Genomic DNA, 19,566 nt, shown 5'->3' with positions numbered 1-19,566 from the left:
TTGAAATTTCTTTTCATGAAATGTAGATCTACTTCAAGACCGATCAAGAACATGAAAGCTGTTCGCAAAGCGAACGAGAAGAAAGAGTAATAATCTGCTGCGTTTTTTTGGAGGAAGAATTCCTTCACTGTGGGTATTCTAGAGAGCAGAACAGGACTCAACACAATCCCAGCCTAAAAAACAAAAACAAAAAAAAAATTGTTAGAAATTTTCCACAGCCATAAAAATTGAGTGTTTCTTGTAACGCACGAAATAAAATATTCTTACGAGAATTTGGGCAACAGGACCAGCTTGGCCACAGGGTTTAAGAAGGAGATAGAACAACTGTGAGAAGACGAGAATGCAAGCCATTTGAATAAACAAGGTATTAAGGGGATTAAACAATGCATCTCCTTGAGGTAAGCAAAACAATAACTTTGGATCCATCTTCTTCTTCTTCTTGATTCGATGATCATGAGCATTCTTCAAACGTGATGATGAGAAGAAGACTAAGAAAGAAAGAAAAAAACGTTTGTTGGGGAAAAAAAAACTGAAACTGTTCTAAATCAAGAATATATAATTTAGAAAAAAAAAAACCAATTACTTGACATTTCGTTGGAGTTGATATGGGTTTACAATTACTTGACCATCCTTCAATTACTCTATGCCTCTATTTTTCTTCTTGAAAAGCGGATAAAGTTGACTGTAATCAACGAACTACCATTAAGAATAAATTGACCAATGGGTTGGTTATCATCCGGTCAATCAACAGAGATTTTACATTCTTTTTTCTCCTTTTATTTCTTTTCCCGCATTTTTATTCTGTTTTATCATATTTTGTAAATATGAGATGATATTATTGTCTGTGATAAAATGATAATATTTTCCAAACATATCACAGATGGTAGTAAAATAACACTATTGGATATTTCGCGTAAGTGAAATTCGTTACTAATATTTTCGGACATTATCACATATTTTTCTTTTTTCCGATCCAGAAATTAATATTTTCGCAAACCAAAAATACAGGGTTGTTCTGACACAAACACTAATCTAGAGTGCGTCTGACCTAACTAAAGAAACTAGAGGGGCTAAGATATAATATCAAAACTATTAGGGGTAAAATCCGAAAGGTAAGAGTATTTTGGGGTCCAGAAATAAATATATAGAAATATGGGAGGTTTTTTGCATATACGCAAAAGTGTCTACCTGTAATGTGTTGAGACCACGAAATCTAGAACCCTAGAAAACCCCCCGGCGAGAAAAAAAAACGGTGACTCGGAGAGAAGGAGAGAGATGTCGTTCATGTATGAGAAGAGCAACACATGGAGATGGCTAGTGATGAAGACGAGAGATTCCAGATCCTTCTTCTTCACGTTCGCTACTTTATGCGGTGTCATTCCCGGCGTGATTGGCTATGGTGTTATGCAGGTCACCAATTCCAGTAACCCAGAGCTCGAAGCTCGCCTCCGTAAATCCGCTCGCCCCGACACCCTCGTATGTATCTCTCCTATCTCTCTACCGAAGATCTTTCCTGATTGTTCCCTGTGATTTTGCTCTTCTCTTTAAACCATTTTTGGTTGGTCGTTGATGCGATTCCTGACCTGTTAAATGTATCCGTTAATCATCGGATCTCAAATAGGTGTGTTTGATGATAGAAACATGTAGTTGGTCTTCTTCTATTGAGGCTAATCGAAAGGCTAGAGATTCTTGAGCTTGATTGGTTACAATTTGTTCATACATAGTCTCTAGAGCTTACCTTGATGTGTGGAACTTTTCTTGGAGGATGAGTGGAACATCTTGATGATTGTTGTAATCTCGTGCTTATGTTATGTGAGAATCTTAAATCCATGGTTATCTGCTACTTTGCAAAGCTCCTATGGGATTGAGTCCCTAGAGTTGTTGTGGTGGATTGATGAGTTAGGCATTTTTGCAGGTTCTGTTTTTCTGTTCTTGCTCTGCTTCACAATGTCGATTCAGTTGAAGTTTAGTCGTATGTTAACCTTAGGCTGATTGTTAAACATGAACCGCTTTTGTGTTATGTAAAGCTTCAATCTTTTTTGTGTTATCATCTGCTGATGAACAAGACTTTTCTGCAGATGATGGGTAAAGTAAACCAAGAGAGGCTAGCTGAGTATCTCGGTGAGTTGAAACAGAAGCAGGATACAAACGACAGATACGTGGCTGCTTTAAGGGGAGAGACTCTTACCAGGAAGCCTTACCAAAGAATCCAACCAATGCCAAAGCTAGATGACACGGTGACAACCAAAGCTCAGTAAGGATGAATTCTTTGAAGAGTCTGTGTTAGTGGATGACCCTCACTTGAATCTTTCGTTCGTTGATGCAAAGATGGCATGTTTGTTACTGGCTGTAATGTTTTTTATTTTATTTTGTAACTAGCATCTAGCGAGACAGCTTTTGTGCTATGCCAACTGCTGCCACTTCAGTTACTACAAAACATTTTGCTATGATGAATAAAACTGTGTAAAACCCATATTTTGTACATTGCTTCTTCATTCTTACTTGTAAGGTTATTGTTTTACAGTACATACGAAATTGCATTGTACATGCTGATTGTGGAACATTGTCAGAGACAGTTGGCAAACCAAACTGTAGATTCTACAAAGGGGAAGGACAGTATGTGCAACCGTTTCTTATGTGCATAAATAAAGCTTGTCGGCGTTTATCACGTCTAACACCGTGCCCAGGAAGACAGTTTGTGGGCATTAATCATGTGTAAAGCCGTAGCCGGCTAGTGATCCGTACTCGGCAGATGGGACAACTCGATATTTTGGATCCGCAATCTCCACAAGTCTGCATAAGGAAATTGCTAAGGTAAGTTAAAAACTGGTTTATTCATGGATGGGAATGGGTTTGAGTTAACTTAAAGCAAACAGTTAAAATTCCTTGGTGAAACTAACCATGTGGCCGCAGCTGAAAGCCACGTCTTTTCGATTAGTCAGACAAATCGGGCAATTCTGTTAAACGGAATACCATATGAGTGAGACTGAAGTTGATTCGGCAAGTCAGAAAATTAGTAAAGTATGCAACTTATGAGACCTGGGTTTGTTCAGGTGATGCAGGTGATGCAGTTGATGGTAGTTCAGCATTAGTTAGAGGCGTGTACGGAATTGGTGGTGGTCTCGGAACTACTGTCTTAGCTGTGCCCGTCGGGTTCCTTTATAGGCAGGTGCAGAATTGGACAGGACCAGCAGAAGCAATTAGACAAACAAAAAAAAGCAATAAGACAAAAGTTATATTTATGTTGATAAGTGAAAACTTATGGAAGTACCCGAGTAAGCGGAGTTCGATGGCTGCTTGATACTGAAAGGGAATCTCCATTAGGGCAGCAAGAGCAAAGGCAGTTTCTTTGGAAGACTCTGGTGAGTTTCTCATCATGATCTCTGTGAAATTCACAAACTACGCATAGAGAAGAGAAGATAAAGATCAAGAAGATACTCGAAGCAGAGCATATAGATGGAAAATAACACAAAAACCGGGAAGGTACCTGAAAGTTGTCGAATTCACGCTTAGGGATCTTATCATCGAACTTCCTCATGTCTTCCCATGGTCCGTCTCCAACACCGACTAAAACAATCGATAAAGCATACGAGCTGTAGATCAAAAAAGGAGGTTCGAAAATGGCCTGTTTAGATTCCACAAAATATAGTTGCGAAAAATGAATAAAACTGAATCTGCATTTGTTTTACCTTGCATTTACAATAGCGTCGATGGTTGTTTTCTCTTGTTGACTGAGTTCTCCCTCGGCCATATCGGTACCTCTCGTTACCTTAGCATTCAGAATGTAGCCTTTTAAGTTTTGGTATCATACTTCGCTTACTTTTTTCTTTGTAAAGCTTTTTTAATTTACCTGTCCATCCGCGACGATCACAAGAACATGGAACTGTCCACCGTTCTTCTCCACAATGTCAACGGCAGCATCAATGAGCGGTCCATACGACGTTGGCCCTTTTGAACACGGAAGCTTGTGTGACTTGGTAATAAAAGCTATGGAAGGTATATTTTAGATTTTCAAAGAAAGACCTGAAAGACGCAAGACGGGTGCAATTCTCCTGTAACATGCTAAGACTTCTTCGAAGCCATGACATGGAGAATTGTCGCTATGGAAACCGAACACTTCCTCGTCGTGAGTTGTTGCTTGATAATGCAAGAAAACAGAGTTTCAGAAACAGAGATCGAAGATGGATATTTTCAAGGGAAAAACAAACAAAAAACACTCACAATCGCCAAAGCCGAAACAAGGGATGAGATTGTCTTCGTCGAAAGGAGCCAACGTTTGGCCGATTACAAAGGTGGCCTTTTCGTATGGATTTGGTGTTTCCCCGAGCGCGTGCAGACACTTTCCATCAAAAGAAGTTTTCCCTGAAACAGAACACGATAACCACACTTTTACATTTTTCCATCAAAAATATATGAAATTACTTTGTATTTATTGTAGCTACTTACCAGTCCACTCGTTGCTCTTAGTGAAATCAACTCCCAGAATGAGATTGGATGATTCAAGACCAGCTTCTCTTAGAGCTTTTGATACCTTTTAAACCCACCACACCATTCCATAATTATAACACTCAAGAACAAACGGTCCTCCTCACTAAATTTTTTTTTTTAAGACATTTTTTACATAAGTACTAGAAAATGTACCAAATCATTTTATGTCCCAATGTCAGCAAAAATGGAAAAGTAAAGAGAAAAATAAAAAATCATACGCCTCTTGTATTAGTCTTTTTGAAGAACATCAAAGGAGCAGAAACCATTGTGAACCAAAAGTCAAGTCAACACAAGAGAAAAAAAAGGAAAAAGAAAAAAAAAAAAAAAAAAAACAAGAACCTGGTCGAGGGAAGAGAAGCGATCAGGGATGAGAGCGTACTTCTTCTTGGCGGCGTTGGTCTTGTCGTCGGCAGTGGAGATTGAACTTGAAGCATCCGACGGTGATGGTTCATTAGATTGAGACGACGCCGTTCCTATACTCATACTCCGACTGCTTTTGCTTTTTCCACTTCCAAATCTCTTTAAGAAATTTCCCATAGTCATCTCCTTTCTTCTTCTTCGAATTCAGAAAATATGTTTTTTTCTTGATAATGATAGAATCTTTTTTTTTGTTTTCGTCCTTTGCTTGGAATATTTAAAGAAGACTACTCTTCAAGACACCCAATAAAACATTTATTGCTTCACTGTCTTAATTTAGTTTTATTTATTTTCATCTCTACGCGGCTACAATCATTATTTTTTTTGTTATGTCAACCACTCACTCTAATTGTTATCTAGTTTTTACGCGGCCAGATGGGGACTTCATATTTTACTATAGACCCTCATGAGTACCGAAACCTAGAAAAAATGAAACTATATATTATTGTACACTGAAGATCTTATGAGATGGATATAAATATATCATTCATTCAAAAAAGAATGACTTTGTGATGGAGATGTAATTAGAAAAAGAATGACTTTGTGAACAAAGATGGAATTAGATACTCTCTTATTATATGCTAATCTCAGCTTCCAAGTTTAATATCTCCATTTTTGCACTCCACCCGTTTCTTGAAGCTTACTTTACCGAAATTAAACGGCGGGACAATACTGGGCTGGGCCTTTTATGTACGTTTATGGTCTGATTCCTTTTTTTTTTTTAACAACGTTATGGGCTGATTCATTCATGAAATGTTTATGGTTCAGTTCAGAGACCAACGAAACAAACGACAACATCACGAAAACTAATTCAAATTTAATCCATACATGACATAACAATAAATGATTAAATGCGGTGCGGTTAATGTGGAAAACAGACTACAGAGCAAAACGAATTGAACAAAACCGTACCTCTGTTCTTCTTATTTTATAGGGATTTAAATAGCTAAACTCAAAAACAACTGCACCTCCTTATCTTATAAGGAGGATTTTTTACAAGTAAGAAACATGAAAGAACAATTCAACAGGAGGAATGGTCCAGTCGAACCCTTGGAGAAGCCTACCCAACAACGTAACAATCATCGAGGTTCCAAGCTTCGCTCCAACGCAGCCGCGCCTACCAGTTCCAAATGAAACAAGTCGTAAGTCTGGTTCAGTCAACACCACTTCGTTGCCGGTTATGTGACGCTCGGGCCTGTAGATGAGTGGCTCATCCCATGTCTTAGGCCTTAGGGTTTCGACCAACACCAGGACGACTCACTAGAATATGACTGCCTGCGACATGAATATTTACACTGAATTAAATAAACAATCGAATAATTACAAAATTAATTGAAGGAGTGATGGATAATAAAAAAAATGTGTATACTAACGCGTGTCATCTATAAGAACTACCGTGGTGACTTGGAGATGGCAATCACTTATCTATCTGGTTCCAGATGTGGGGGGTCGAAAGAAACTTTGTTCTCAGCCCATAAATTCCATCATGGCCCAACAAGTATTAAGGAATGGGCACGTGTCCCCACATAATCAATTTGTTTTTTTTTCTTTTTTTTTTTTGTCGTCAATCAATTTGTATTCGGACAATTTTATTGATCTTTGCCCTATACCAAAGAAAATAAAATAAACCAAAACAGTGTATAATCACATCACATGTGTATGGACGAAAAGAAAACAAAAGTTTTTAAAATAAAAGGTTCCACTTCCACACTTGCTTTATCTATCGTATATTTTGTTTCGTCAGTAACTGTTTTTGCTAACTTTTTTTTTTTTTTTCGTAACTTGATTCTTCTTTCTTTTTTGGTGTCTGTGCTAATAAAAAAAAAACTTGAGAATGGCTTCGCCCGGGTTCGAACCGGAGACCTTCAGTGTGTTAGACTGACGTGATAACCAACTACACCACGAAACCTTTTTGCCAAAATCTTCTCATAACTTATTTTATCACTGTTATTCTTTTTTTTGTACTACTTTTTAATTGAGATCAGTAGTTAACTAAACAGTGCGTTTGCGATTGTATAAACAGAATCGACTTTTCTTGTTTGCATGTCGATGTCGTCGAGAGTCTTCGCGTCGATCCAAGTGTGATTATTTGATTTATTGATGTGACTTGGCCTCACTGGTCACTGCCATGGCCACGTTACGATCGTGGTTATACTTTTATCATATTGGATGGGTTTTTGTCACCAAAAATAAAAGAGATAAGGGGAATACGAATATAATTTCGTCTCGCTACGAGACATCGATCAAACGGACAAACGGGTTAGTCAGACAGAAGATTTGCTTTGAGTGAAGTAGAACTCTTGTTTGTTTTTTTTTTTTTTTAATTATAATAGAACAACAAATAAATGTAGAAAGAAAAATATAGTCAACGCCTAATTATGTATAGTCAATATTCCAAAGGTCTACAAATTTACCCAAAACTATATGTTATGAACTTATGATACTCTTGAGACTTTAAACGCTACAATTGATTATATAATATGGGAAAACATTTCGTGGATGTTGTTGATGAACAAAAAGAAAATATCCTGGATATACCCAAAAGAGATAACAATATACCATGAGTCACAGAAAGGGCTGATATAAATAAAAAGTTTGACCCCATGAAAAGATAAAATCAGAAGAAAAAAAAGTGAATTAGATATTTTTTCATTCTGCCTAAAAAAAGAAGAAGATATTGTCATTCTTAATGGTAGTAACGTTGGCATAATTATCCACAAAATAATAATGTCATCGTCATCACTCTCTAAATCGCCACATATATTAAAAAAAATATAAAAAAAAATTTGGTGATGAATGTACAAATTTACATAGGTAACGTAACGTATGCAAAGCGAAAATACTACATGCATGTCTGTTTTTGCCAAAATTTGTCTAGTTAGAAGTTGTTACGCATTAAAATTAATTTAACACAGAAATCTTAATTTTTTTTTTACATGAGTTTATATTGCCATATGTCCATATTGAGGTCAAGAACTTAATGGCTAGACATGAAACACTTTTTTAAAAACACTGTATACAATTTACACCGCATTTTATTGCCATGTGGAAAAGTCAAAACATTTCGTGATTTCCTATTATAAAAGAGGACGGAAGACTCGCCGTTTCAAATGCTGCTACCACAAGACAACAAACAACAACAACAAAAAAGAAAAAAATAGAGGGAGAAAACTGTCGTAGGTGCAACATGGCTGAAACAACTCAGCGGCTACTGAACGATTCGAACTCGCCACCACCGAGATCTCTCGACGAAACCATCGAGAGATACATAGGAAGCTTTGGGTGGGCTCAGTTTCTTCAAGCGGCTTTAGTCTCATTCTCCGGCGTCTTCGACGCGCAACAAACTTTCATCTCTGTCTTCACAGACTCGGAACCCACGTGGCACTGCACCGACTCGAACTCGATCTGCCACGAAGCCATCTCCAACATCTGTATCCTCCCCAAAACCGCATGGTCTTGGGATTTCCCTCGTCACGTCTCTGTTATATCCGAATGGAATCTCCAATGCGCCGGCTCGTTCGTCAAAGGCTTACCGGAGAGTTCTTTCTTCGTCGGATGTTTAATCGGAGGTTTGGTTCTCTCAACACTTGCTGATTCTTCCTTGGGTCGTAAAAGCATGCTGTTTCTGTCGTGTCTCGTGATGGCGATATCAACGATGCTAACGGTTTTCTCACCCAACATTTGGGTTTACGCTGTTCTTCGATTCGTTAACGGGTTTGGTCGGGCGACGATAGGGACGTGTGCGCTTGTTCTTTCGACTGAATTGGTTGGGAAGAAATGGCGAGGACGAGTCGGAATCATGAGCTTTTTCGGATTCATGCTTGGTTTCTTGTCTCTTCCGTTGATGGCTTACATAAACAGAGGAAGCTCGTGGAGGATCCTCTACATATGGACGTCTGTTCCGACAATAGTCTACTGCGTTCTTGTTCGGTTTTTTGTATGTGAGTCTCCAAGGTGGCTCTTCGTTAGAGGTCGTAGAGAAGAAGCTATTTCGATTCTCAAAAGGGTTGCTTCGATTCCGTCGTCTACTGATGTAAACATTGGTGGTGCAATATCCATGAGCTTTTCGAGCTTACCATTCGAAGAGGAGGAGGAGGAGAAGCCTAGTAATGTTAGCATCTTCACGACCATGAAGGTGTTGGTGGAGAAGAGATGGGCGCTTAAGAGACTATCCGCGGTAATGGCCATTGCGTTCGGTATTGGTTTGGTCTATTACGGGATGCCTTTAGCGTTATCAAATCTCGATTTCAACATCTATTTAAGTGCCGCGTTTAATGCGTTGATGGATTTACCGGCGAACCTCATCACGCTTTTCCTCGTCGATAAACTCAGCAGGAGAAACGCGCTTATCGGATTTACGGCGTTAGGAGGGATCTCTAGCGTTCTCATATTTGCGTTACAGAATATGAGAATCAGGAACCACGGGGCGTTACAATTGGCATTAGAGCTAATTTCTTACTTTAGCGCGTGTTCGGCTTTTAACATGGAGATGATCTACACAATCGAGTTGTTTCCGACGTGTGTGAGAAACTCAGCTATTGCAATGGCTAGGCAGGCGTTGGTGCTTGGAGGGGTTTTCAGCCCTATCATGGTAGCGGCTGGTCGGAAAAACGGGGTTTGGTCGTTTGGATTGTTCGGTCTTGCTATAGGTTTTATGGGGTTGTTTGCGGTGGGATTGCCAGAGACTAGAGGGAGTGTTCTATGCGACACTATGGACGAGGAAGAGTGCAAAGATCAGCGGAGCAAAAACGATATCACCGATAGGGTGATTGTTGCATGATATGATATGTAAACTTATTATATTAATGTAGAATCAAATATTAATCACGTGATTATCAATTTTGTTTATCTAACTTTAAGCTCAATGACATTACACCAATACCTAGGACATTTATTTTTTTAGTTGTTCAACAATTTCTTTACCAAAGGATCCAATCTCATTCTACAGCATAAAATTGCTAACTGTATAGAAGTAATTAATTTGTATAGAGAATTTGTGTCATCCTATATATACGCAAATCATCGTTCCAGTCCTAAGGTACTAGTATCAATTATTGGGGTTGGTGGTTATAGTGAATGAGAAGAATGAACCATACAATGCCTGGTAGGTAACGCATTCATTGGGTTCGGTATAAATAAGTGGCATCAATCTTATAAATGAAGAGGCAATAACCTTTTGTGCTTAAGACTCTTAATAAGACCGTTCCTAAATGTTTTGACGCAAATCGTTTTGTAAACTTTTGCAAAACCAAGTACCTATTAGTTAAAAAGATGGCTTTGTAGTAATCTAGAAGCAGCCCTTTGTAGTGGTGCTTGGCCCAACTCAGAAGTAGTCTCGTAAGTTAGAAACCCAAAACGTATGTAAAATATGGTCATATTGATAAGATTAAAAGCCCAAACAAAAATAACAAACGATGAGCTGGCAAGTCACGTGGTCCATCAACCGCATCACTTCCCAATTCCCATTACCCAACCGGGTTACGGAGGTGGTTTTGTTTCTTCCCCTTCGACTCATTGGTAAATTAGATGAACCAAAAAAAAAAAATAACAAAAGAAAAAAGGAAAATAAAAGGGAGAAAATCTGAAACAATAAAAAAAAAAACGAGAAGGGAAAAAAAAAAAAAAAGGAGTCGAAGAAGAAGAAGAAGAACCTTTCGCGCTCTGACGAAATTCATTTACTTACACTGAATTTGATACTTTCTTCTTCTTCCTCTCTCAATCATCTCTCTCCCCCTCTCCTCAACGCCCACAAGATCCCTTCACGGATCTCTCCAAGAAATCAATCGCCGCGGGTTCATGACTCAGTCGCCTATTCAACCGCCTCCGCCGCTTCCTCCTCCGCCGCATTCCGCCGCCGCCGTTGGTGTATTAAGAGGCGATGTTCAGGTTCGTTGCGCTGGCTGTCGCGTGATTCTAAGGGTGAAGACCGGCGTTGTTGAGTTCTCTTGTCCCACTTGTCAACTTCCCCAAATGTTGCCGCCGGAGCTTCTTTCTAGGGCACGGCCGCAGTTTCCGCAGTCTCAACAACCACCTCAACCGCCTCAACCGCAGCCGATTCAGACGCTTCCGCCTCCGATTCAACAGCAGCTTAAGCCTCCTCCTCTTAATTTACCTAGGCCTCCCGTTCCGGCTCACGGAATCGATCCGACCAAGATGCAATTGCCTTGCGCTAACTGTCAGGCTATCCTCAATGTGCCACATGGGCTCACTCGCTTCTCTTGTCCGCAGTGCCATGTCGAGCTCGCTGTTGATGTCTCCAAGCTTAATCGTTCTTTAACTGCTCCTCATTCTCATCCTAATCTTCCTACTCCTGCTGCCCCGCCCGTTCCTCCTCCGCCTCCACCCGAAGAAGTCAATGAGGTTTTCTTTTCTTATCATTTTTTATCGTTACATAGATTGTGTTGTTGGTTGTTTTACGTATGAGTTAATAAGTAATGTTTCAGTTCTAGTTTCTGGTGATAGAATTGTGGATCTGACACTCTCTGGCAATGGTGTTTGAGTATATTTTTATCTTTATACTTTGAGACTCGGACTTGTTGGTCGAAGAATAGTGTTGGATTCATAACTAACTTTACATGTCAAGCTTCCTTCTTCATCCGTGTCATGTTGGGATCATAATGTTATGGTGGATATATACTAATTGTCCTCGCTGTATCGCTGGCCCAAAACTAGGAAGCTATTGAAGTGGAGAGAGAAGAAGATGAAGGTGGAACGGCAGGAGAAACATTTATGGATTATGTGAGTGACTCATCTTGATCACTCGTTCTGGTCATCTTTTCGTCATATTAAGGTTTTTGATGATACTAATTTGTGTTTTTACTTGTGAAGCGTCCTCCAAAACTTTCAATCGGACCTCCTCATCCTGATCCAATTGTGGAGACATCATCTCTATCTGCAGTGCAACCCCCAGAGCCCACTTACGATCTCAAAATCAAGGAAGAGCTCGAAAGGTCAAAGGCTTTATCGTGCTTGCAGATTGAGACATTAGTTTACGCTTGTCAGGTTGCTTTTAAATGGCATAAAGTTTGGTTAATGGCTTCAAACGTGTCTTGTACTTGTATGACAATGATGGTTTTTTTTTTTAATTATAGAGGCATCTCCAGCACCTTGCTGATGGTACCAGAGCAGGCTTTTTTGTTGGAGATGGTGCTGGTGTGGGGAAAGGGCGAACAATTGCAGGGTTGATTTGGGAAAACTGGAAACATGGGAGGAAAAAAGCTTTGTAAGTCTTGTAGAAAGATACTGCCGCACCAATTGTATCCTTGATAAGATGTTGATAAATCAATTCAATCTGCTTATGATTATACTACATTTGCATACTTGTGTCTACAGTGTCCCTTAGATAACTTAAAGTAGGATGAGATAACTTCTTATTATATTTGCTCTTTTTCCTCTATGATTTACATAGGTGGATTTCTATTGGCTCAGACTTGAAGTATGATGCAAGAAGAGACTTGGATGATGTGGGTGCCACATCCGTTGGAGGTATTATCTTGATTTGGCTGTAAATTAAGTTTGTAATTTGCGTATTTTCTTGGGTCACAAGTTCTTCGTATGTTTTACATATAGCTTGTGATATAAACTTTTTTTCGGGCTCATGGTTGAATAGAAATTTTTGAAAGTGGATGGTATAGAGTAGACTAGATCAGAACAAAATTCTGATTTTGCTGAATACATAACTTGAGTCATGCTGTAATATTAAGATATGGAGTATAGATGTATTTATAGAGAACTTATATACTTTACTGATAAAGGTAAAGGGTCTCTGAACTCTGTTTTATGGTGTCTTCATGCGTAGATAGCTGATATTTGTGCAGTTCTTGAAAATTTCAGTTATATTAAAGTTGGACTGTAACTTTAGAGTAGTCCAATTGGATTTGTGATTCTCAGTCTCGTTAATCTCTTATTTGTTTTGAGCCTTGAAATTTTATAGAATATTAAGACATGGATAAATACGGAACCATGTCGACGGATAAGTTCAGTCAAGTGAATAAATGTCCAGTCTGGTGATCATTTCTGTGTTCTGTCTACAACTAAATAACGATATATTTTACGTGCAGTAAATCCTTTGAACAAGCTACCTTATTCGAAGCTTGACTCAAAAAATGTCGGTGTTAAAGAAGGAGTGGTATTCTTGACATACAATAGCCTCATTGCTTCCTCTGAGAAGGGCCGTTCTCGTTTACAGCAGCTTGTTCAATGGTGTGGACCAGAATTTGATGGTCTCTTAATTTTTGATGAGGTAGCAATTCCATGTTTTAATGTATATTAAATTCCATGAACAATGTGAGCATGAACTGTCGTGTTAGATTGCTTGATCACTGGTTCTATCAATTTTGAGCCAAGATCTATCATTATAACGTTATCGTTATGCAGCTACTATTTTTTATCATTTTCTTTTGTAGTGCCATAAAGCGAAAAATTTGGTACCTGAAGCTGGGAGTCAGCCGACACGCATCGGGCAGGCAGTTGTTGACATTCAGGTCTGCTACTTGAAACTGAATGCTGACTTCACTATTCTCATCAATGTTGCTTTCAATATTGCTCTTGGCTATGAAGAGTGAGAGATTCGATATATCGATTTGTCTTTTTGGAGTGTACTTCTTCTCAGTTGCAGATAATATAGTTTAACTGTGGTTAGTCTCTTTTAGTTGACTCTAAATAATGAATTTTGGAAATGCAGGATAAGATCCCCCAAGCACGTGTTCTTTATTGCTCTGCTACTGGTGCATCAGAACCACGAAACATGGGTTATATGGTCAGGCTTGGTCTTTGGGGAGCTGGAACAAGTTTCAGTGATTTCAACAAATTTTTAGGTTTGTTTTCTTTTCTATCCACTGTTGAATATATTGTTGTGGCATTTGAATTAGTACGTTCTATTTCTCTTTATGTAAATTATTTAAATGTCAAGTTTTAACTTCTGTCTAGAGCATATACAAAATATTCCATTAAATGAGTTTAATTAATTTGACCGCATTCACTGAATTCTAATAGTTACTTTGCTTCTCTTACCTCTGCTTTATGCACTGCAAAACTTGGAATGGAACTTTAACAGAACCCTTGTGCAGGTGCCCTTGATAAAGGTGGGACGGGAGCGTTGGAATTGGTTGCAATGGACATGAAAGCGAGGTTTTACAAGCCTGTGTCATACTTCTTAGCCATTCGCATTGCTTATAATTTATTCTAACATCCCTTCTATGTAATAGGGGGATGTATGTATGCCGAACCCTGAGCTACAAAGGGGCTGAGTTTGAGATTGTTGAAGCTCGTTTAGAAGAAGGAATGGAGGTAAATTGTCTTCTATTTACTATTATATTGCTTGAAAGCTTCTCAGAAAGTAATTGACTATCTAGCTCTATTATCAAGTAAATGCCATATAGTTTGAACCAAGCTCTTACATTAATTTCAGCAGGCTTTATTGTGATAATAAAGTTCCAATTGTGTTTTGGTACTTTTTGGCAAGCAAGTTCATTATTTAGAGTATTCATTATTATGGTAGTTTAGACTTTAGAGATTCTTGTCGAAAAATTAAAAAGCAGGGTTTTTGTGCTGTATTACTTGCTTTCTTCTGTAGGCAATGTACAATAAGTCTGCAGAATTTTGGGCAGAGCTACGGATAGAGTTATTGTCAGCAAGTGCTTTTCTCCCTAACGAGAAACCAAATTCTAGTCAGTTGTGGAGATTATACTGGTCAAGCCACCAGGTATAACCTTATCAGAGAAAATAATTAGACGGTGTTATTACTATTGTTGGTTGATCGATCTCTTTCTGTTTATTACTGCAGCGTTTCTTTAGACACTTATGTATGTCAGCTAAAGTCCCTGTAACTGTGAGATTAGCGAAGAAAGCCTTGTCGACAAACAAGTGTGTGGTTATTGGCCTTCAGAGTACCGGAGAGGCTCGAACCGAAGAGGCTGTAACTAAATATGTGTGTTTCTCCTCATACTACTTTTGGAAAACAATATTAAGTATCCTCTTATGATTCCGTCTAAGCAGTATTTGCATGATTGATAGTCTTTCCCCCCTTTTTTTCTTGCCATAGGGTCTTGAGCTTGATGATTTTGTCTCGGGACCTCGAGAGCTCTTGTTAAAATTTGTCGAAGAGAATTATCCTTTGCCCGAGGAGCCTGAACCTCTGTCAGGTAACTTAATTCTCTCTGTAAGAATTTTTGCTTTTAAATCCCTGGTGGCTTTTTATATCCTGTTCATAGTATGCCTCTTTGAACCTTTACAGAGGATGATAGTGTTAAAGAACTTCAGAGGAAGAGACATTCAGCTTCACCTGGTGTTTCAATTAGAGGAAGAGTAAGAAAGATGGCAAAGTGGAAACCAGATAGTGATGATGAAAGTGATTTGGAGTCTGAAGGTGGGTTTCCTAGTGAAAAATGTCTTCTGGTACCTACTGAACAGACACAATCTTGATGCCTAGGCTGTAGTGACAAAAGTATAAGATGGGCAGTTTTGAATTTAGTTCTTTAAGCACTGCAAAACGTATCTATTAAGCTGGAAATCTACGTAGCAGTTAATAAGCTTATTAACTTTTCCCTTATGTGTTACAGTAGATCTCCGTAATTGGAAATTGCTTTGTAACGCATTATCCTCAGATCTCCTAGTTGCTGTATTTGCATCGTACTGGCTATTTCTTTAATAAATCGAATCTTATATCCTCAACGTGCGTACATTCTCCTAATTAGTAGTGTTTTTAATGCAGCTGAGTCTGCTGACGATTCTAATGATTCTGATGATGAGTTCCAGATATGTCAGATATGCAGTGGGGAAGATGTACGTTGCTTTAACTTAGATAGCTTGATTTCTGTTAAGGTTACGTGATTCTAATAACTTATTTTGTAATGAAACTAGGAAAGGAAGAAGTTGCTCCATTGTTCTGAATGTGACAAGCTTTTTCATCCGGACTGTGTGGTTCCTCCAGTTACAGACTTGCCATCTGAAGCGTGGATATGCTATTCTTGCAAGGAAAAGACAGAGGAGTACATTCAAGCAAGACGTCTCTACATTGCGGAATTGCAGAAAAGGTCTATACACTGGATTAGCAACATGTGTCTCGTATAGAGCAAAGTATTAGATTCTTTTTGAGAATGGTTATCCATTTTGTTTCTTCTTAGGTATGAAGCAGCGTTGGAACGAAAATTAAAGATCATAGAGATTATCCGTGCCCTGAATCTTCCAAACAATCCTTTAGATGACATTGTCGATCAGGTAACCATCATCAATACATGTCTGTTATTTCTAATGTATGAAGCAGCTCATGGTTATACATGAGTCTCCTCTCTTCTTATGGTATAACGCTAGCCGTATCTATGAATCATTTATTCAAGTTTTGGCTTCTAGGGGTGCGTTGATTATAGTATGATTCCAAGGCTTAATTTTTTTTGGTTAAATTAACTTCGGAAACTTCATAATGTGCCTAAACTGTTGCTGCTGTTTTTGTCTAATGCAAGCTTGGAGGCCCTGACAAAGTTGCAGAAATAACAGGCAGGCGAGGTATGCTTGTAAGAGCATCTAATGGGAAAGGCGTTACGTATCAAGCAAGAAACACGTAAGCTTTAAAACTCTCTATCCAATTCTTTTAGTACTTTATTTTACTCAGCACTAGCAATTTACTTTTCATCCTTGTGTTTCTTGGCTCTAGAAAGGATATCACAATGGAAATGGTCAACATGAACGAGAAACAACTATTTATGGATGGTAAAAAGTTTGTTGCCATTATTTCTGAAGCTGGTTCAGCTGGTGTTTCGTTACAAGCAGATAGAAGGGCAATAAATCAGGTATGTCGAGTTTATTAATTCTCTTACTAAATAAGATTTTGTCTTTCTGCGTATTTGTATTGTTCTGTAGATCTAAGTACATTGTCAAAGATGGCCTTAAAGGACTTGACGTTTCAGCTTCTGGTGTATTAGTTGATTTGAATTCTTTTTTTTTTTTTGTATTTGTCTGCAGAAAAGAAGGGTTCACTTGACTTTAGAGCTTCCCTGGAGTGCTGATCGTGCAATTCAACAATTTGGAAGAACTCACCGGTCGAATCAGACATCGGCTCCTGAATATAGGTTGAATGACAGTGTTTGCGTGTTTGATTTTCTATCCGTCAAATTGCAAAAGTTCTTGCTACCAGTATGTTGTTGAAGTTGATAAATTCTTTATTTTGGCCCTGTCAGGTTACTCTTCACAAATCTCGGTGGGGAACGCCGCTTTGCCTCTATAGTTGCAAAGAGACTAGAAACTCTTGGTGCTTTAACACAGGGAGACCGCAGGAAAGTCATGCTCCTCTCTAAACTATTTCTAAGTTGCTGGTCTTTTTTGGCTTGTTATAGCTTAAAACCTTGCCAAGTGTTTTGTCTCAAAGTATGGTGTGGTGTATTGCAGGGCTGGGCCATCCGGGCCTTCTTTGAGTGCCTACAATTATGATAGCAACTTTGGTAAAAAGTCCTTGATGGTGATGTATAGAGGAATTATGGAGCAGGTCTTCCTCATTAATTTTGCTTCTTTAATATTTAGGAACTGTGATAATGGATAATGCGTTAAATTATTATGGCTTAATTTTCAGGAGAAACTACCTGTTGTTCCTCCTGGATGCTCGGTTGATGAACCCGAAACAATTAAAGAGTTTTTGACCAAAGCAAGGGCTGCCCTTGTTGCGGTTGGAATTGTTAGGGACAGTGTTCTAGGTAAGCTTTTCTCGTAAGTTCACTTTTTTCGTGCTGAATTCTAATTCTATTTCTAGTAATCTCGTTTTTACTTTACTTCATCAATGATGATACAGCCAATGGGAAAGATGTTGGAAAGTTTTCAGGACGCATTATTGATTCTGACATGCATGATGTTGGACGATTTCTGAATCGCCTCTTGGGATTGCCACCTGATATCCAGAATAGGTATTATTATGAGTCAAATGGAAATTTACGCTTTGCACTATTTAACTTACCTTCCCTTTTACAAAACATCTTCCGTTCGTTTTAACGCTTTCTGCTTGTACTATGCAGGTTGTTTGAATTGTTTACTAGTATATTAGACGTTCTTGTACATAATGCTCGGATCGAAGGAAGTTTTGATTCAGGAATTGTGGATATGAAAGCTAATAGTGTTGAGCTGCTGAGCACTCCAAAGGTTGATAATTTATCTTGCTTGATTAGTGGTTCTTAGTGTATTTGTGCTATTAATATATTGATTTTTTCAGACCGTCCATGTTGATCAAATGTCTGGTGCCTCAACTATGCTCTTTACTTTCACTCTGGATCGTGGTGTTACATGGGAGGTACTTCACTAACTTTCACTCTTGGTAAAATTAGTTGTATTTCACTTACAATAAATCAAAAGCTTGATTTGATCTGTGTCCCAGTCTGCAAGTTCAATGCTAGAGGGGAAGAGAAGGGACGGACTTGGTTCTGCTAATGATGGCTTTTATGAATCTAAAAGGGAATGGTTAGGAAAACGACACTTCATATTAGCATTTGAGAGGTAAATCATCATCCTCGCTAATCTTTGGATATTTACTTGTCCAAATGTGAACCTTTAAATCATACAAATATTAAAATATCAAGAAAAGTATCAAAATCTCATTGCTGGGGTTTATCTTGGATTTCTAGTGCGGCTTCCGGGTTGTTTAAGATTGTTCGTCCTGCTGTAGGAGAGTCAATCAGGTATGTACACCGTTGGCAGAACCTTTACATTTCATATTTCTGACTTAGAAACTGGTCTTAACTGTTGTTTTATTCTTTCCAGGGAGATGTCTCTTTCAGAGTTGAAAACTAAATACCGAAAACTCTCTTCTCTGGAGAAGGCTCGGACTGGTTGGGAAGACGAGTACGAAATTTCTTCTAAACAGGTATGCTTCCTCAATTTCAGAATACATAGAACCGAAGCAGGAAAGATTACCACAGAATCATCCTGGCGTGTCAAAGTTTAAGCGTCATGGCTCATAAGTCATTTTGATTGATAAAGTGTTGTGCACTAAATGAGTTTCTATCTGAGTACAGTGTATGCATGGACCCAAGTGTAAGCTGGGCGAGTATTGCACAGTTGGGCGAAGAATACAGGAAGTAAACGTTGTGGGTGGCCTCATTCTTCCAATCTGGGGAACCATAGAGAAAGCTCTCTCGAAACAAGTAAAAATAACCTTCTCAAAAATTTCTGAGACTCTCTTTCACTGTTGGCATTGAAACTTAAACTGTATTTGGATCTTTTGCAGTCCCGTCATAGCCACAAGAGAGTTCGAGTTATACGCATAGAGACTACGACGGACAATCAGCGGATAGTTGGCCTCTCTATACCTAATGCAGCTGTTGAAACTGTTTTACAAGGTATTGCAATCTTTTTTTATGGCTAAATTCGACAAGAAATATAGTATTGATTATTTTTGACGATTGTAGCTTAATGTCGTTTTGTTTTGTTTTTACAGATTTAGCATGGGTTCAAGAGATTGATGATTAAGACAGTAACATTATTTATCAGAACAGAAACCCTCCCCAACCAAGTTTCGCATGCCTATTTGTATTTTCTTTATTTAAAAGAAAGAGAGGAAAAAGATACCTGACTTTCATTTTTGTGTATATCACATGACAAATTTGGAAGAAGATACATAGATGTAATATTATTATGAATTAACAAGATTCATTCCTATGATTCGTTTTTCTCAAAGGTGTGCAG

General features: G+C 38.5%; 4 protein-coding genes and 1 non-coding gene across 5 annotated transcripts; 3 read left to right on the top strand and 2 right to left on the bottom strand.

Moving 5' to 3' along the window:
- Positions 1,188–2,482, top strand: LOC104714228. Its single transcript, XM_010431518.2, has 2 exons — positions 1,188–1,476; positions 2,079–2,482. Exons 1-2 carry the CDS (start codon positions 1,276–1,278, stop codon positions 2,256–2,258), a joined length of 381 nt encoding a protein of 126 aa, XP_010429820.1. The 5' UTR covers positions 1,188–1,275; the 3' UTR covers positions 2,259–2,482.
- LOC104714229 (E3 ubiquitin-protein ligase RGLG2) lies at positions 2,427–5,357 on the bottom strand. The gene is made up of 11 exons (XM_010431519.1): positions 4,828–5,357; positions 4,447–4,531; positions 4,222–4,362; positions 4,024–4,137; positions 3,851–3,948; positions 3,690–3,769; positions 3,488–3,593; positions 3,272–3,399; positions 3,040–3,157; positions 2,901–2,957; positions 2,427–2,793 (listed from the first exon to the last, which is right to left on the bottom strand). The coding sequence occupies exons 1-11, from the start codon at positions 5,029–5,031 to the stop codon at positions 2,710–2,712; spliced, it is 1,215 nt and encodes a 404-aa protein (XP_010429821.1). The 5' UTR covers positions 5,032–5,357; the 3' UTR covers positions 2,427–2,709.
- On the bottom strand, positions 6,741–6,814 carry TRNAV-AAC. Its single transcript has one exon. It is a non-coding gene; the product is annotated as a tRNA-Val (tRNA).
- LOC104714226 (organic cation/carnitine transporter 2-like) lies at positions 8,013–9,758 on the top strand. Its single transcript, XM_010431516.2, has one exon. The coding sequence runs from the start codon at positions 8,093–8,095 to the stop codon at positions 9,683–9,685; it is 1,593 nt and encodes a 530-aa protein (XP_010429818.1). The 5' UTR covers positions 8,013–8,092; the 3' UTR covers positions 9,686–9,758.
- LOC104714224 (protein strawberry notch-like) lies at positions 10,509–19,539 on the top strand. Its single transcript, XM_010431513.1, has 32 exons — positions 10,509–11,265; positions 11,578–11,643; positions 11,734–11,907; positions 11,997–12,127; positions 12,314–12,390; positions 12,966–13,147; positions 13,311–13,388; positions 13,589–13,721; positions 13,974–14,034; positions 14,112–14,193; positions 14,480–14,608; positions 14,690–14,833; positions 14,948–15,047; positions 15,140–15,271; positions 15,617–15,687; positions 15,766–15,938; positions 16,029–16,122; positions 16,365–16,462; positions 16,556–16,691; positions 16,864–16,970; positions 17,079–17,174; positions 17,287–17,383; positions 17,468–17,588; positions 17,684–17,795; positions 17,904–18,027; positions 18,098–18,175; positions 18,260–18,378; positions 18,507–18,560; positions 18,643–18,745; positions 18,897–19,025; positions 19,109–19,220; positions 19,319–19,539. Exons 1-32 carry the CDS (start codon positions 10,702–10,704, stop codon positions 19,348–19,350), a joined length of 3,909 nt encoding a protein of 1,302 aa, XP_010429815.1. The 5' UTR covers positions 10,509–10,701; the 3' UTR covers positions 19,351–19,539.

Source organism: Camelina sativa, chromosome 9 (assembly GCF_000633955.1).
Source record: "Camelina sativa cultivar DH55 chromosome 9, Cs, whole genome shotgun sequence".
NCBI classification, from domain to species: domain Eukaryota; kingdom Viridiplantae; phylum Streptophyta; class Magnoliopsida; order Brassicales; family Brassicaceae; genus Camelina; species Camelina sativa.
Note: the sequence above shows the minus strand (reverse complement) of the source record. Positions and strands in the feature narration are given on the sequence as shown.

Excerpts from the sequence above, each read along its gene's own strand:
- LOC104714228 (XM_010431518.2), top strand. The coding sequence starts at position 1,276 with ATGTCGTTCATGTATGAGAAGAGCAACACATGGAGATGGCTAGTGATG. Across the intron at positions 1,477-2,078 it reads CCGCTCGCCCCGACACCCTC|ATGATGGGTAAAGTAAACCA; the intron begins GTATGTATCTCT and ends ACTTTTCTGCAG.
- LOC104714229 (XM_010431519.1), bottom strand. The coding sequence starts at position 5,031 with ATGACTATGGGAAATTTCTTAAAGAGATTTGGAAGTGGAAAAAGCAAA. Across the intron at positions 3,594-3,689 it reads GACGCTATTGTAAATGCAAG|CTCGTATGCTTTATCGATTG; the intron begins GTAAAACAAATG and ends TTTGATCTACAG. Across the intron at positions 3,158-3,271 it reads ATCGAACTCCGCTTACTCGG|GAACCCGACGGGCACAGCTA; the intron begins GTACTTCCATAA and ends CTGCCTATAAAG.
- LOC104714226 (XM_010431516.2), top strand. The coding sequence starts at position 8,093 with ATGGCTGAAACAACTCAGCGGCTACTGAACGATTCGAACTCGCCACCA.
- LOC104714224 (XM_010431513.1), top strand. The coding sequence starts at position 10,702 with ATGACTCAGTCGCCTATTCAACCGCCTCCGCCGCTTCCTCCTCCGCCG. Across the intron at positions 14,035-14,111 it reads GCAATGGACATGAAAGCGAG|GGGGATGTATGTATGCCGAA; the intron begins GTTTTACAAGCC and ends TCTATGTAATAG. Across the intron at positions 18,746-18,896 it reads ACGAAATTTCTTCTAAACAG|TGTATGCATGGACCCAAGTG; the intron begins GTATGCTTCCTC and ends ATCTGAGTACAG.